Source organism: Plasmodium fragile (genome assembly GCF_000956335.1).
Source record: "Plasmodium fragile strain nilgiri unplaced genomic scaffold supercont1.2, whole genome shotgun sequence".
NCBI lineage: Eukaryota > Apicomplexa > Aconoidasida > Haemosporida > Plasmodiidae > Plasmodium > Plasmodium fragile.
The window spans coordinates 596,153-612,700 of NW_012192582.1; the positions used below are offsets into that span (position 1 = coordinate 596,153).

Below are 16,548 nucleotides of genomic sequence, written 5' to 3' on the forward strand. Positions count from 1 at the left end.
TCAAATAAGGTGTGGAACGGAATTGAGGTAGGGGAGCGATATTGCACTTGTTTTTCGGCAGGTAAAATGTTACATAAATGTGTTCACATGTGAATGTTTATTTAATGGGGAAAATTTTTGTACCATTTCCTCACTCATAAGGGGTACATCATATTACGACTGCGTAGTTGCTGAAATTGTCAACTTGGTGACTTTAACAATTTTCCCACATAATTGTCACATTTTCGTTTGTCACGTAGAAGGAAGTTTTGTTTTGTCTTCCAGAATGGTTATTCATGTTTGAAGGCGTACGCATATATATACACACATACAGACATACATACATGTATAATGCTGCATATGCATGTGTTAGGGCAGCGCGATTTATTCTCTTTTTAAATTAACGGGATTTGGCGCATTATCGCATTTCCTACGTATATATGTTTTTTATGCAAGTAGAAATTGGTACCAGAAATAAAATTTCGTCTGCAACGATTTTTCCGTGTTTTTTCTGGAAAAATAAAGTTGTAAAAAAAATGCACCAATCATAAGGAGAAGGCATAATGCAGCAATCATAATGCAAGCATTAGTAATACCATTATGCCTATTTTTTTATCAACACCACTGTCTGCCACAATCTCTTTTTTACAATTGTGCGTGGAGTGAATTGCTTAAATTTAGATAATAATAATATTTGTCCAGCGCTTACAAAATGTACATAATGATGAATAAAAAAAACGAAAATAAAATATTATTTAAGGCTGCATCTGCTTTTTTAAGTGTACATGAAAATCTGCTTCATTAGACAGCACAAGTTTGGTGAAAGCGCCATGATGTCTTCGAATGATTTACTGTTGCTTACCACGTTTAACAAAGATGAATTTATATGTGCAAAATTATGTACGTCATATATTATTCACCTTTTTGCTAATAAATTCGGAAAAAAAATTGTTGTTTATTATTAGTTCATAACATATCCATTTTGCGGGTATTTTAAAATTGTTCTACATGAATTATGTATACGAAAGTATACATTATGTACGCTTGTCTATGTACATGGTATATTGACCAATCGCTAGTTGCATAATATATTGTATAAAATAACAGAATTGCCGGTGAAAAATGTCGGTATATCGATGGAAAAGGCAAAGGGGGAGTTGCTGTCTTTTGGCGAATGCGTGTCCATTAATACAACACTGAGATGATATATATATATATATATAACTAAAATGATGGGTACATTTCTGCATTTGTATATTTATTAATCTGTTAGTTAATGGCAAAGAAAAACAAAATCGACGGGAGAAATTGATGACACGGTTGTTAAGAAAAATAAGCGCACACGTTATATTATAAAATAAAACTTTTACATGTAGAAAAAACTTTATTTATATGTAATAAAAATGTGCAACATAATTATTCGTACAAATCTATATATGCATGCACGGTATAAATTAATTGTAGCAACATTTGCAATTTAAAAAAAAAAAGAAAGAACACTAAAAATAGACTAACTTTAAAAATAAATTGATGATTTGGAAGGAAAACTTAGAAAGCAATTATTTACGTATTATTTGTTTATACATTATTTATTATTATATATTTTTTTTAAACAGCAACTGTTTCTTTGTCACATGTGAAAAACTTACAACATTTGTCCGCCGCGGTGTTATATTATTACATGAAGAGACATTGTTAATTTTTTGAAATTATAAACACGTGCAATCGTTTAAATGTATACATAATATATGTATACGTATATAAGTACGTATTTGTACATGTGGTTAGTACTAATAGTTGTTTTCATTTTTGCAACATATATATTTTGACTCCCCACTTTTTAGAACATAGGTTGCGGCATTTTTTATATATATTTCAGTATAAGTAAACAATAACGCTGGAGGGTACGTATGTTGTATATAAGGTAGTTTGTGACCCTACTTGCATATACAAAATATTGAGTTCTACATTTTCATATAAAAAGTAAAAAGTGCCCACTTTTTTGAGATTCGTTTGGAATATTAATTTTTTTTTTATTAGAACAATTACAACCCTGTTGTAAATTATTTTTTGAACAATTCTATTGTAAAGATGAATAGTTCAAGGAAATATAATTATAGGTGGTTATACCTCTTTGCCAATTTATGCGTAACGTTCTTTTGTGGTTCTACTTTTGTCTCCAAATATGATGCGAATGTAGTGAAGACTTTTTGTGAGGAGCAATCGTGTCAAAGGGAGCACGTGTTCGGGAGGATTCTTGCACAAGCAGGGGTACAGGGCGTACTAAGTGCAAGGAATGAATTAATGAATTTTAGAAGAAGATCCATTTATTCCAACATGGATAGACTTATGGATTGTTTATTTAGGGGATTTTTAGATACGTTAATGTGGTATACTGAAGAATTTTACAAATCAGATGGAAGTGTAGGTGCTAACAATAATGCAATGATTGAAAAAATTATTAGAACACAAATGTACGCAGAAGGAGTTACTCTTTCAAATAGAACGGTAACTAATGAAGTGATTAGAACAAAGGAGCGCCACGACGAAATTGCAGCACAGGGAACTACCTCCGAGGTAGTGAAACGTATGATGAAGATGTACGAACTTGAAAATAACTTATCCAAGGAAACGATGAAAAAAGTTACTGCTCCTAATAGAACAGAAAGCATACATGACATCTTGAATACAGAAAAGATAAAACTTAAAATTAAGAAGAAGTTGGTAACATTTCCGTACACTTACAATGATGCTATTATTGATTCTGTGTCGTCCAGAATTATTGGACGCGTTACGGACATATCTAAGGACGAAAATATTATGTAGAGAAATATTTTATTTAGTGTAAATCTGGGGACTATTAACTGCTTTGATAATGCAAGGTTTATTATCGGTTTCTTTCTGTGCATTTTCTCCTCTTAGCAAATTATGCACGCAAGAATGGCAGAAAAGGGAGTTATGCGTGTTTAATGTGTGTATGCTGTTTTTCCCCTGTGTATGTTTGTTTCGAGCTGTCGTATAATATATGTATATGTATATATGTGCACATATGTATAGGTATATATGCGCGTGTACATACACGAGCTCCCCCATAGCGTATGCAACAATGTGTGCAGGCTATCGTACATGTACACGCGCATGTGTTTGTATAGTGCTTTGGTATATAACGGCATTAAAAGGTGTCTCTCTTATAAAGAAGAATTCATATAATTAAATAATTAAGCTAAGCTTGTTATGAGATTATATACTGATGAATAGAATTAAAACAATGTGTACATATTTTTGTTTTACTTCTATTCTGTTTTGAAATTCTTTCTTATAGGTTTTATATGTTTTATATGCTTATATAATTTAGTACTATGCTTTAAGAATGATTTGCTTTGGTTTGATATTTGTTTTTTTTTTTTTTTTTTCTCTCTCTGTCTCTACACTTATGAAGGTTATTGATTGTTTGTCATTTATAATTTTTTACTTGCTATTTATTAAGTATTGTATATTTTTGTTTAATTTTGTTTTGTAATTAAGTGCCTATTATGAAAAATAAATATGTACAATATGTTTTGTTCTACGTATACGCAATAGACTTTATGTAGGAAAAAAACTTAAAAGGGATGAACTATGTTAATATGTTATGTGTTAAAAAATTATTGATGAATGTTATAGCATATATTATGAAAACATTAAATTGCTCTTTTAATCTGTAACCGTTTAGATGTGTCTCGTTACAGCTGAGTTTGCTTGGTAGGTTTATACGTGCATGTGTGGTTAATTTGTATGCACCCGGTTATAGTTATTGACGCGCGGAGGTAAAGTATGGCCGCCGGAGGTATATCGTGCCAGTAGTGCACTCTGTCCTGTTTACATTAAATATACTAAAAAGGTAAAGTAACCCAATGCCTGCATATAATTTTCAGCATTTTCAATGAAACAAAAATGAAAAAATTTCTCTTGTCCTAGTGTTAAATTTAGGAACTAACTTCTTTGAGCACATTGTAGTATAGATAATCAATTCTGTCAATGTCCGATTTTGGCTTCCTAACTGAGATACGTTTATTCTCTTTATAATACATTATATAAGCGTGTAATTGTAATAACAATTGCAGAACACCAACTCTTATCAGTACTGCAGCTTATTCGTGCATTGGAAACCTTATTTTTAATAAGAACTAATGGGAATTACTCCCCTCACCATTGCATTAAAAATTTGTTTTAAGATCAAAAAAAAGGAAAAAAAAAAAAAAAAAAAATAGGTAGTAAGGAAAATATACATTTCCTATTACGACAGTAATATATTTTTCTTTTACTCAGACGAAGTTCTGCACTTTCCTGAGACCGTGTTATACTAATGAAGAACAAGACACTGTAACATCCATTGCAGTAACTGCACGTGAACTTAAAAAATTCATGTTTATGCAATGCAAAAAAACGGTTTATTTAATTTATGTGGTTTTTTCTATTGAGGTTGTTTTTTGTAGAACTAAGAATTATCATCATATTTGATGATCACTGTACCTTCAGCGACGGGTAGCGTATTTTTTTTTTTTTTTTGGTATGCGCCAAGGAAATTGTAAATGCAAAACGATTATTTTCATTCTTAAAGCTGTGCTACTAATAAATAAAGGAGGTATTCCCTAAGAAGAACCATTTTTACTATGAATCGGTGTTCTTAGTCATACACAATTTTTTGACATTTACTCTTTTCTTGTGTCTTTCCATTTTGTCATGTTGTCATTTTAATTTGTACTTTATTTTTTACGTTACGGTTATTCCGTGTTTAAGCGCATCTCTGGCGTGTTCTCATTTTAATTTTTACACCTCACGGATTCTAAGTTTGTAATCTGTGCGAGCAGGAGCATTTGTACTTGGTAATATGCAAAGTTCTACATCCTTTTTGTTAGCAACAATTATAATATTATGCATGCTTGTAAAGGCAAATGGAACATTCTTTTCTTTTTTTTTTTTTTTTTGGTTTTAGATTACAGTAAGATTGCGATGGTGTAAATTATTCACTATAATATTATATGTGGAAACCGCATACGTTTGAGTACATGGAATGTAAAGGGGAACTTTAAACGATGGTGAAATAATTCAAAAGAGTCGCTAATACTGCTATTACTTTTAGTATATACATTTTCACATTTTTATTCTCTTTGCATTCTATTTTATTTAAAGGTGAAACAATTTTATTCACAAAATTTTATATACAAGGAAAAAAAAACCTTACATTGTCATGAAATGTGCTTATATTAGGAAAAATGTAATCGCCCAAGACCACGTATTGCATTGCTACTGGATTACTTAATTTACGTACCTTCGAGGTAAACGAGTTTTTAATAGGTATAAATATTTGTTAATTATACAATCTGGCAAAAACATTTTTTTTTAATAATAAAATTTGGCATTTACAAAATAAATAACACACCATTTTTAATTCTCATATTTTCTGGTTGATTTGGGATGTGTTTCCTTTATGCGTATTTTCTGAATTTATAGTGATAAATCGTGACGTCTGTTATGTACTCACGCGCTTGGCTCGCTTAACACTGTTTTATTTAATTGCTTTTTCTTTTTTTTTTTTTTTACGCAAGGCTAATTTTCAATATGCACCGTGCGTAATTTCCTATTTAAATAAATACTCTTTCGCAGCATTTCAACAAAATGTGATAATAAAATATATTCGCCTCCTTTTATGCATTGGTAAAACACCCTTTTACTATTTAAACATTCACATTATTTGGCCAGATATTCGGTTTAATTGTCCTTATTTAGTATTCACTTTTATTTTCTTCCAAAAGTTATATGCGCATAGCAATTTGTTTTTACCCATTAGCATTGCACTAGTATTTTATTATTTTCGTATGATTGTTATAATAATAATAATTTATTAGATTTTATTTCCTATTATTATTCATATTTTTTTTAAACTCTGCCATTTTTTAAAATATTTTTATTTTTTTTTACGTACTCTGTGCGTTCATACTTATAACATGTACACTTTTTAGAAGAAAAACTATGAGCAACTTATTTTTCGGCAGAATGAGGGTGTTATATTTTTATTTTTCTATATAATTAGTAAAACAAATTAAACATAAATTTTTAATTTATATTTTTTAAAAAAATTAAAACTGCAAATTATAGAAAAAAAAAAAAAAAAACCCTTACGTTAGCTAATGTTGCCAGATACATTTATATCATACTATTAATAAGAAATACACAAAAACTTCCTTCCACCTGAAATCACCATAATTTCAAATAGTTATTATTTTCTGAAATAATGTATAGAATTCTATTTGTTAACATTTTTCTATTCACATTAAGTGCTTGGATATTGCAAGCCTCTGGTAATGGAAAGGTAAGAATGCGCACAGGTGTTTAACCCACTTGTCAAAATATATACACTACGTACATACAATATATAAATATATATGTATATATAAGTATATGTGTAATGTTATACATGTATTTACATTCCTAGCTGTAATGTGAGCGCTTCTTCGGCACTTCTGTTCTACATGTGATGTACTCCCGGCCACTATGAATGCGCCGTGGTAATAATCGCCCTAGCTTATATTTGAAAAATAAAAATGTATTTCCCTTTTTTATGAATTGTGTAATCCCTTCTTTAGGGTTTAAGCCATAACGTGAACAATGGGGGCAAAAATGGGCAAAATGGTCTGCAGCTAAGAGTACCTAGATTGCTTTCCGTGAACGATTTATATTCAGAAGTAGATGGTGGGAGTGTTGAAACCTTACCGGATTTAGGCGAAAATGAAGAAAATGAAGAAAAAGAAGTAAAAGAAGAAAGAAACGAAAGAACACAAAGGACACATGAACTCAACTTAAATTCATTCGATTCGAATGAATCTCTAGAATTGGACCCAGATTTAGAAACATTTAAAGCATATATGAGATATGTAGCAAAGAGTGATAAATCTTATAAGGAAAAATTTGATGATACAAAAGAATATATGAACAACATGGACCCAGTGACACGGAAAAAAATTAAAAAAGAAATCAAAGACAAGGCAAAAGAAAGCAAACGTACGAAGCATCGAAAAAAATGCATGAAAATGCATGGCACATGCCAAAATATGTATAATGATTTACAGAACAATGAATACAGAATGTTGTCTCTAATCCGCAAGATGGAAAAGAAAATGTCCAATCGTTCTTTCTTAGCGGGTGCTTTATCAGCCATGTTAGCCATCTTCCTCATACCACTTGAAATATGTTTCTTCAGTGCTCTAATCTTCGTTATGGTGATCTCTGTAATTTTATTACTCTTGGGCAAAATCTAAGCAGGACATGCGGCGGAGGATGAGAACAGAAAAAGAAAAGGAAGAAGAATTAGAGGTAAATTAAGGAAGAAAAAATTATAAAGAAACCTTATAACAAATGGACATATCTTTCTGTGTAACAACCAAGTTGAAGTTGAAATGTTCTTGATGGTATTTTAAGTAATGTCAAATTAAAGAAAAAGAAAAGTTCCTCATGCGTGGAACCAATTAACAGTTGGAAGTATATATATGTATATACCGTTTACTAGATTTTCCATTTGCAACATGTGAAGAGCTTAATTATGGGGCCTATTGTCACGACTGACAAATTAAACAAAATGTGACCATCATATAATGGATGCCTTGTGCTATAATAGTTTTGAAATTTAGGGACTTGCGTAAGACATCCATTTGTAATTACCATTCTCATGTTTTACATAGATATCCAAGGGGTGGCGCGAGTTTATTTTTTATGAAGATATGTGTGCGCACAATTGATCATCATTAGGGGCTTATGTTTTTTTATACCATTTATAAATCCGTTCTTTTGAGATAATTACATTATGCTTGAATTAATTTTACATATTTTCATTTTCGTTACTGTCGCAATTTGTGTGCTTCCCTCAGACAAATGGTCGATGGTATTTGTTTTTTTTTTTTTTTTTTTTTTTTTTCATATATATTATATTGTCCTATATAGTATCATGTTTTATTGCATTACATTATATTGTGTTATACTGTATTGTATTATACTTAATTTTCTTACAAAGGACACCCACGCTTTTACAATTTTATTGAACACATTTACTCTTAATATGGTTAATGATTGCATTAATTTCACCTACTAGTTATAAGAAATATGTTTTGAAAAAATTAAAAGGGAGCGTATATGTGTGAACATATAACTAATATACATATGTATGTATGTATGAAATAAATGCTTTCCCAGCACTTCAACCAATCATTAAATCTGCATTTTCTAGCACCAAACCACAGATATAATTTCTTAGCACAGTAAAATGGACATGATAGCCATAGTGCTTTAGCTGTACCCAAGCAAATAGGGCATGCAATAGCATGTTCCCTTTCGCTCAAACATAAAAGGAAAAGATCATTTTTCTATATGCTAACTATTTTGTTATGCATGTGTACATTAGCCGGGAATACGTTACTTCTTTAAAGAGTTCATGCTTATTTCCTTTTACGTTATTGGGAATTTTTTATGTATTTTTAAGAGGATTATCAAATGTAGATATTTTATCCCCCATTGAGCATTCAAACAAGGTTACTTTTTTTTAAGTGAAAATTTTGGGTAGCAGCAGATGGTTGACCATCACATTTGGGGGAAAACTTATATTTAAGAATATAGGACCTTAAATGCAATCTTATGTTACAATCTTAAACAGCAGTACGTTCTTTATAGAGATGCACTTACAAATAAACAGGAAGGGTGCGCAGAAGGTTGTATGTTTTAAGAACGCTCTTTTGTCAAATTTCTTTTAACCACTGATATGCTATTGAAAAAAAAAAAAAAACGATTTAGGGGAATACAGTATTTGCATCCAATTTAAAAACGAAGAAATAAAGCGAAAGCCACATTTTTTTGGTTACGAAAGTATGCAAAGCTAGCTGCATGTGGAGCCTTAACAGTGTTACACACAATATGTTGTGTGTACTAGAATTGAGCAAAAGTTACTTGGGGTGTGTTTTGGTAAATGTCTCATTTCATCATTTTATGTTTGCCAGCTAGGGTGTAGATTTCCTTATTCATTCTACGCTGAGTATTTATAACAACTAAAAGATTAATGGGAAAGGTGTTGTAAAAAAAATATAAAAAAAAAAAAAAAGAGGAACACAGCCTGCATTGAAGAAGCATAGGTAAGAGTACATTATATTTATTTTTATTAGGTCCAGTGTTTTCTTCCTTTTTTAGTACACAATTTTTTATAATATTTTCCCCATTAATTGGATCAGGTGTAAGTATTTTTTTCTTTTTTTCTTTTTTTTCATTTTAACTATAGAGAAAGGGAACAGCATTTTCATTACTACGTAGGGAGTATTAACTGGGTTGATTATATCCCCGCAGTGTTAAAAAAAGAGAAAACGACTTTTATAACGGACAAATACATTATTGTATCATGAGGAACGATATTTTCATTCATCCTGTTTTTCATACAGCTGTTATTTTTAATAATGCAAAAATGATTTATGATATATTTATTAATAAGTCAGACGCGGTTTATTCGCGCGGTAAAACAGAAGCAAAGAAATGTCACAATTAATGGTACCTACTTGAATCTGCTATTATTCATGTTATTAGGAAAAATAAATATATATAATTTCAAAAAAGGGACTCAGGTATATTAGTTTTCCTTTTTTTTTTTTTTTTCTTAAATAAATTGGTACATGTATTATTTTTCATTTCCTTAGGGCGGTGTATTAAAAAAGTATGCATTTATAATGATTGGATTGTATGGAGCAACATATTTTATTAAAAATATATATATATGTGTACTTTTCTACGCAAACAATGAGACATTTTTTTTAATGGCCAGATTATTCTTTTTTAGTGTAACGCAATTGGCCAAGGAAAAAAAAAAAAAAAAAAAGGAAAAAGAAAAAAATGTACGGATAACATTGAGCTAGTAATTCAAGAAAAAGTATTCTATTTTTTATATTATAGAGCAGTGCTCTGAAAAAAATAATGTTTTATAATATCTATGGGTCACATATAAAGAAAGAATACCGTTAATTAATTATAATACCTTTTGTTGACAAATGGAACTCGGTGTTTTATATGAACATCGATTATTCTTCTACGTTCCACAATGGGCATGGCGCGTAGTGGATAAATTAACACGTAATTTTTAAACAATATTTCCAAATTATTTAAATTCATGCATTTTTTTCATTTCTGTTAAAAGAAGGAGGTTCCGCATATTTATAGTGTTTTTCCATTTCGGAATATAAAGCCCTTAATGAAGTTTTAGGGTCATTTGAAAATTATTTTATTTGTTTTTGCAAATATTATATATATTATCCTAAGTAATATTGAATTATTTTATTTGCATAATTTAATTATTTGTACTTTAAAAAAGTAAATTAAACGTGACTTTTTTATTATATAAAATACAAATGTGAAAGTTCCTTATTTTTTTTTATAACAAAAAAATAAATTAGCATTTATATATAAAGTCAGAAAATTGTTATTCCTGCAACCTTGCTAATAATATTAATATATATTATCTTATTTTTCTGAAGTAAGAATTTATATACTAAAATATATTACATCTATATAAGGAATATATTTTATCTTTTTTCCTTAAATAAAATCCTTATTACATTTGCATATACATATTAATTTATTTTATACGATTTTATGATTTGCAGATTTTAATTATTTTTGAATTTTAAAGCCCCCCCCCAAGAACAAAATGTTTCTGAAGAATAATAACATCGTGGCTCAAGGCCTAAGTGAGGCTGATGGAAATGTTTTAAGAAAGGATAAATCAAAGAAAGAAGGATCTAAATCAATTTTTTTCTATTCGAAGATTGTTACCTGTACCCTTTTGATTTGGGCTTCACAATGTTCTTCCAATAGCCATGTAAGGGGACTAATATTTAAATCTATTAAGTTCATACGTGTGTTTATACGTGAAAAGTGATGTTTATAATTGTTGCTTTTTTTAATCATGGTTGTTTATGGATGTTGACACGGAGGCTAAATATATGCGGGAAAAATTAAGCGCATACATTTGTGGTTTTAATTGCGTAGCGTGTATATTTATGTAAATTTCGCTTTATATTTATACTTTTCCGTTTTATCATTTCCTTTTAGACCAACTTCAGCAGTTCGCATGATGAGGCATACACTGCAGGAAGCGTAGAATACGCATCTTTCCACAGATCCTTGGCATTAAATGAACGATACGGAAAGTATTCAACGAGCTCACGGGGACCGTATATGCCAGAAAGCCTCTACGGTCACGACAATCCATCAAGTTCACGAGGTGCAGCAACCGAACAACCAAAAAATGCAGAAAAATCACCTTGCGACCTAAATACAGATATTGAGACAAAATTAAAGGACTTGAAGGATGTCATTTGGGACAAAGTTGAAAATGCAGTTGAATGGGGAACTCTTGCAGAAAATGTAAAGAGTTATTTAGGAAAAATGGATTCAAACCTTGAAAGCAAAATTGTTGATGAAGTTAACAAAGCCAACAGAGATAGCAATTTAATGGAAAAACCAGATGCCAAAACGAAGATAATCAATGGTATCTCCCAGAATTATACCGTTATAACTCCACCCCTGTTCTTATTACTCTTATCCATTTTGCCATCCGAAACTTGTAAGAAGCATTTGGCAAACATATTGTTGACATCTCTTTTGGTAGCAATGACTTATGTCTTCTTTAAGCTGAAAAAAATAGATGATAATAAAGAACAGAATAGCAATGCTAACCTGAGCGGTAAGAATGATAGTGAATCTAATGGTAAAAAGTCTAAGGATAAATCGAATGGTATCTAGAAGTAAAAAGAGGCCAGAGGTGTGCTTAAAAGAAAAAAGAACCCTATGTTCCATAATACAAGCGAAGAAAATATTACCAAGTAGAATGTATAATATATATAGTGTATTCAAAAGTAATGTAGACAAAGGATATATGATTATAACATCCATTATTATGATGCAACTTTGGAAGAGATTAGAAGTTATGAAAATGGAACAGGAACACCATTTTTAGCCTACTTCTTTTCGATATGTCCACAAGAATGATGTAATACATGGTACATAGTAAATGTTGAAAATTTATACAAAAAAAAAAAATGTTTCTTGTAAAAATTCTCTTCTTTTACTTGAGGTACTTTTTTTGAATTGGTCAAGATGTCGCTATATACGTTTTTACGTACATCCATATAGATATACATATTATATATATTTCCCCACATATTGTTTTTGCCATTTTATCTCGTCATTTAAATTATTTGTGATGTTGTTAAGAAGGAAGTGTCCGCGCAAGATATATCGTTTTTTCACTTTTTTTTTTTTCATTGGAAAACCGCACATGTGTGTGTATGTATGTATGTATGTGTGAATAGTATTTATGAATTTCCAGCTTTTTCTAGAAATGATTAATAGAAATACAACTACTTTTTATAAACCATTTAATTAATTTACCTCATTTTTAAAAATTAACGTTTTTCTTTTTTTTTTTTTCTTCCCCCAATATATATGTTTACAATATAAATATATATATACAAATGTATAGACCGTTGAATGAAAATTCATTTACTCCCTGTTAAAACTATGATGAGTACCTTTGATTAATTGATTTTAAAATAAAAGGCAAAGAGGGAATATACACTTGTGTATATTAATGAAGCAAATTCGGTATATAAGCCTTCTGCCCATTCAAAATGGGCATAATATGTGACACACGTCTCCCGTGCAAGAAAAATGGCAGATCGTGAGAGATACTTGAATATGTATATATTATGTACGAAATAAATGATGTACATGCTTGATAGATGAATGCTATCCTGTTCTCTACTTTTTTTAAGATAAAAAACTGGTGCATGTTATTCGTTTATAAAGGAATCTAGGCAATCTAGAAAGGGAAAGAAAAATAATTAGGGTGTTGTCAATGACGTGGCAAAATGTGTAATGCATAACTTGATGCGGCTGGGCTTCACCATTTTCTCATTATAGTATTTTTTATAGTTGTGATGAATTGTTTATATGTGAGGAAAGGCTTATGCGTTGTTTGGAATGAAATTTCTAATAATGGTGTTTTATTAGGGTGCATATAAAAAACATAGCTCGATATGTAACTCTAACTACGTCTTACATCATTCATGAAGAAGCACAATTTTATAAAAATTACAAATATTCAGAATAAAAGAATAAATAACGCAACCAAAAAATTTGAGTAAAATATGGAAGAAATAGCAAAAGTAACTACCTACATGAGCGATGTAATGAAAATTTTATTAAAATTACTATATTACAATCATTACAGGAGCAGTAGGAACATCCTCTACTTGAGTGATTCCACAGGGTGTGGTTAATTCTATGTTTACACAACTTGTTCCCCTTTTAAAGCTAAGCCCTTTTTTTTTGCTTTTTAACCCTCAAAATTATTACGTTTTTTCATCATAAAAAAAGGAACAAAATTTATATCTTGCTATATTTCACAGTAGTACGATTCTTGAAGTGACAGTAAACATGACGAATGTAATATGGACATTTCAAAGAGAAGAAGAATGTTTTATTGTCAAAGGTATAGTATTTTATCCTGGTGCACATTTATAAAGCTTTTACTTTTAATAATTCAGACCTTTAATAGTTTTATTGAACTTATTAACCTTTTTTTTTTTGTGTGTGTGTATGTAAAATCAATATAATTATTCAGATAATATGGATACAACTGTATATTGAACTTAATTTATTATTGCTTTTTCTAAACCTGTTTACCACACCATGCTGCTAACACTCCTTAAATGTATAGCTCACTAAACATAGAAGACATAGATCAAATATTAATTGTTTGCATTTTTTTTAAAAATTGTAATTTTGTTTTTTCCCCTACCTTTTGGTAATATTGAAGTAAAATATAAATTTCAATAAAAAAAAGGAGGATGAAGAGAAAAAAAAAAAAAAACTAATTATGAATAACTATTTATTATATCTACAGATTAAAAGAAAGCAAAACCTATAACAACCATCCGCTAATTATAAATGGTACAATATTTGTTTCAGAAAAAATAGTTCACAGCAGTAACAATTGGGTTGGTGGTTATACATATCATGTTTTATCAAGCCATATTTTCAGCCTTCAAAGAAATCACAGCTTTTTATGCAATAAAACGGAAGAATTCAAAAACTGTTCTAGAGCATTTGCTTTCCATAGAACTAATCTGTTCTTAATTTCTTTGATATCATATCTTATCTTATTTTTTTATTTTAAATTAATTTTTCATTTTTCTTTCCTTCTTCCTATGGATGCGTATTTTATTAAAAAAAGCTAGGAAAAACAAGAAGAAAAAAAAATTAAAAAAATGCAATAAAATATACTGCGCAAATCAAGTCTTCCAATAAGGGCTGATGAAGCTGATATACATGTTAACAAAAGGTCTTTCTTTTACATATATATATATATATATATATATATATATATATATATATATATAAACATATATTATTCATTATTTTAAAACATATTATAAAGTAACATTATTTGGGCGTACATGTAACGGATGAACTCTGCATGTACATATATGTAACAAAATAGCTGAAGCAATATAAGTGCTCTGCGAACAAAAAAAAAAAAAAAAAAAAAAAGATTATGCCTAACAGATGCTACAGCATTGCAGAATAATTTGGCTACATGGTTACTACAGCAAACAAGTATCTTCAAAACAACTTGTTCACAATGAAAAAAACAAAAATTTATAACTATATTTATATTGAAAAAGGTTTTTTTTTTTTTTAAAGTTCGTTTACTCATCTAAATAAGTTATTATAATATCATAAAACTTACAAGATATATAAATACATATATATATATGTATAAATTTTAATAAAACTTTTCATTCAATATTCTCTACCTTCATCAATGCCCGCAACAACAATATTGTTTTATTACTTCCGTTGTTACAAATTATTTTTTCCATAAAAACGGACTTGTGCGCGGTTCCATATTTTATAAAAGTTCAACGGATTATATACATATGTATATACAATATATAAACAATTAGTTCTAATATAAGGGGAAGCAGCTGTGTTTTTACTACCAAAAGAAACATTATAGCAATATTGAAATTTTTCCTTTTTAAATTTTTATTTCTATATAATTCTTGAAAAAATTGTATTTAAGAAGATTTCCTTTCTATAAGCACTGGTTCATACCACAACCACATCTGTTCGCAAAATGCAGAAAACAAAGAATCACTCTACCGGCAAATCCTCAGTTGCCACCATAACATCAAAGTGTACAAAGGCAAAAGTAAACATGAAGACCCTCGTCCTTAACGTTATTTTTGTATTGCTCCTAGTATGGAAATATAATTATTCCTTCGGTGCAACGTAAGATTTAGTTTTTTCGAAAATGTGAAATAACTCTTTTACGCGTATCTCTCCGTTATGCATTCATATATATATACACATGTTATGTGTGCATCTTTAATCCCTCCATCCTTTGTGCTCACGCGTGGGTACTTATACCTCTATGAGCAATTATTTAAAAAAGGACTGAAAATTCATAAGGAATTTTTTTTTTTTCCCCTTTTTGTAGCACACCTATGAATAGCCAAATGGATACGCCAAATATGTCTCAAGATTTACCACAGCACGGATTTGCAAGGATAATGACAGAAACGCATGTAGATCAACCGTATAAGGAAGATTTTGCTATAGGCACCAAAACTAAAAAAAAAAGTTTATATAACACTGTATCGAATGATACCATTGAATATAGTGATGAGTTGAGAGGATTGTGTACCAAAATATCATCAATATGGAAAGAATCAGTTGAAGATATGGAAAACGAATATAATGAAAAAACACAACAAGTAGAAAAATCATGGAGGGAAAACATATGGAATAATAAATGGGCCAAATACTTAGAGCATGTACATAACACCATTCAAGCAAAGCTGAACGATTTGAGTAATACTCCACATGATACTGAAGTTGATATAGCATTTATGCTATCCTACGTTTATAACGTGTTCCTAATGTTTATAGAAGAGGTTATTGAAGATGCGAAATGTCTAGGTAAAATGTAATATCACGTAAGAAGGCACAACAACCGAAAAAAAGCAAAAAACGAAAACGCCGTGTCATGGACGAAATAGAAGACATGCTGTATTACACGGCAGGAAGCAAAAGGATATGAAATGGTAAAAAATGGTGAAAAACGAACAGGTAAAGGAATTCCATATTTTTATCGCTCGTAAATGCGTCACCACGAAACGCTTATCAAATTAACACCATTAAGCATACCTTTTCTCTACAACTGTTATGAAGAAACGTAGCATATAGCATGCACCACTATGACAAACCAACGAGTGTGTCCACTATACACAAACATTTGTGTACATTATACATTATACAAATCAGTTTTTTAAAGAAGAAAAATGGCACTCTTAGGATCTGCCCAATATTATGCGCAGTAGGTATACAAATGCACAAATTAATAGATCATTTTATAAATACCTATATTACATTTGCAGCTTGTAAAAAAGCAGCTGAATGTTGTAAAAATATTATACTTGTCAAAGTTGAAACAAA

At 29.9% G+C, this 16,548-nt stretch overlaps 5 protein-coding genes across 5 annotated transcripts; all 5 read left to right on the forward strand.

The window, feature by feature from the left end:
• Positions 1 to 2,070: 2,070 nt before the first annotated feature.
• Positions 2,071 to 2,805, forward strand: AK88_00300 (uncharacterized protein; the record flags this gene model as incomplete). Its single annotated transcript, XM_012477951.1, has 1 exon — positions 2,071 to 2,805. One exon carries the CDS (start codon positions 2,071 to 2,073, stop codon positions 2,803 to 2,805), a length of 735 nt encoding a protein of 244 aa, XP_012333374.1.
• A 3,448-nt stretch (positions 2,806 to 6,253) lies between these two features.
• Positions 6,254 to 7,277, forward strand: AK88_00301 (uncharacterized protein; the record flags this gene model as incomplete). The annotated part of the gene is made up of 2 exons (XM_012477952.1): positions 6,254 to 6,331; positions 6,606 to 7,277. 2 exons carry the CDS (start codon positions 6,254 to 6,256, stop codon positions 7,275 to 7,277), a joined length of 750 nt encoding a protein of 249 aa, XP_012333375.1.
• A 3,413-nt stretch (positions 7,278 to 10,690) lies between these two features.
• AK88_00302 (uncharacterized protein) lies at positions 10,691 to 11,787 on the forward strand (the record flags this gene model as incomplete). The annotated part of the gene is made up of 2 exons (XM_012477953.1): positions 10,691 to 10,861; positions 11,095 to 11,787. 2 exons carry the CDS (start codon positions 10,691 to 10,693, stop codon positions 11,785 to 11,787), a joined length of 864 nt encoding a protein of 287 aa, XP_012333376.1.
• A 1,406-nt stretch (positions 11,788 to 13,193) lies between these two features.
• AK88_00303 (uncharacterized protein) lies at positions 13,194 to 13,569 on the forward strand (the record flags this gene model as incomplete). Its single annotated transcript, XM_012477954.1, has 2 exons — positions 13,194 to 13,315; positions 13,455 to 13,569. 2 exons carry the CDS (start codon positions 13,194 to 13,196, stop codon positions 13,567 to 13,569), a joined length of 237 nt encoding a protein of 78 aa, XP_012333377.1.
• A 1,618-nt stretch (positions 13,570 to 15,187) lies between these two features.
• Positions 15,188 to 16,043, forward strand: AK88_00304 (uncharacterized protein; the record flags this gene model as incomplete). Its single annotated transcript, XM_012477955.1, has 2 exons — positions 15,188 to 15,342; positions 15,551 to 16,043. The coding sequence occupies 2 exons, from the start codon at positions 15,188 to 15,190 to the stop codon at positions 16,041 to 16,043; spliced, it is 648 nt and encodes a 215-aa protein (XP_012333378.1).
• Positions 16,044 to 16,548: the final 505 nt, after the last annotated feature.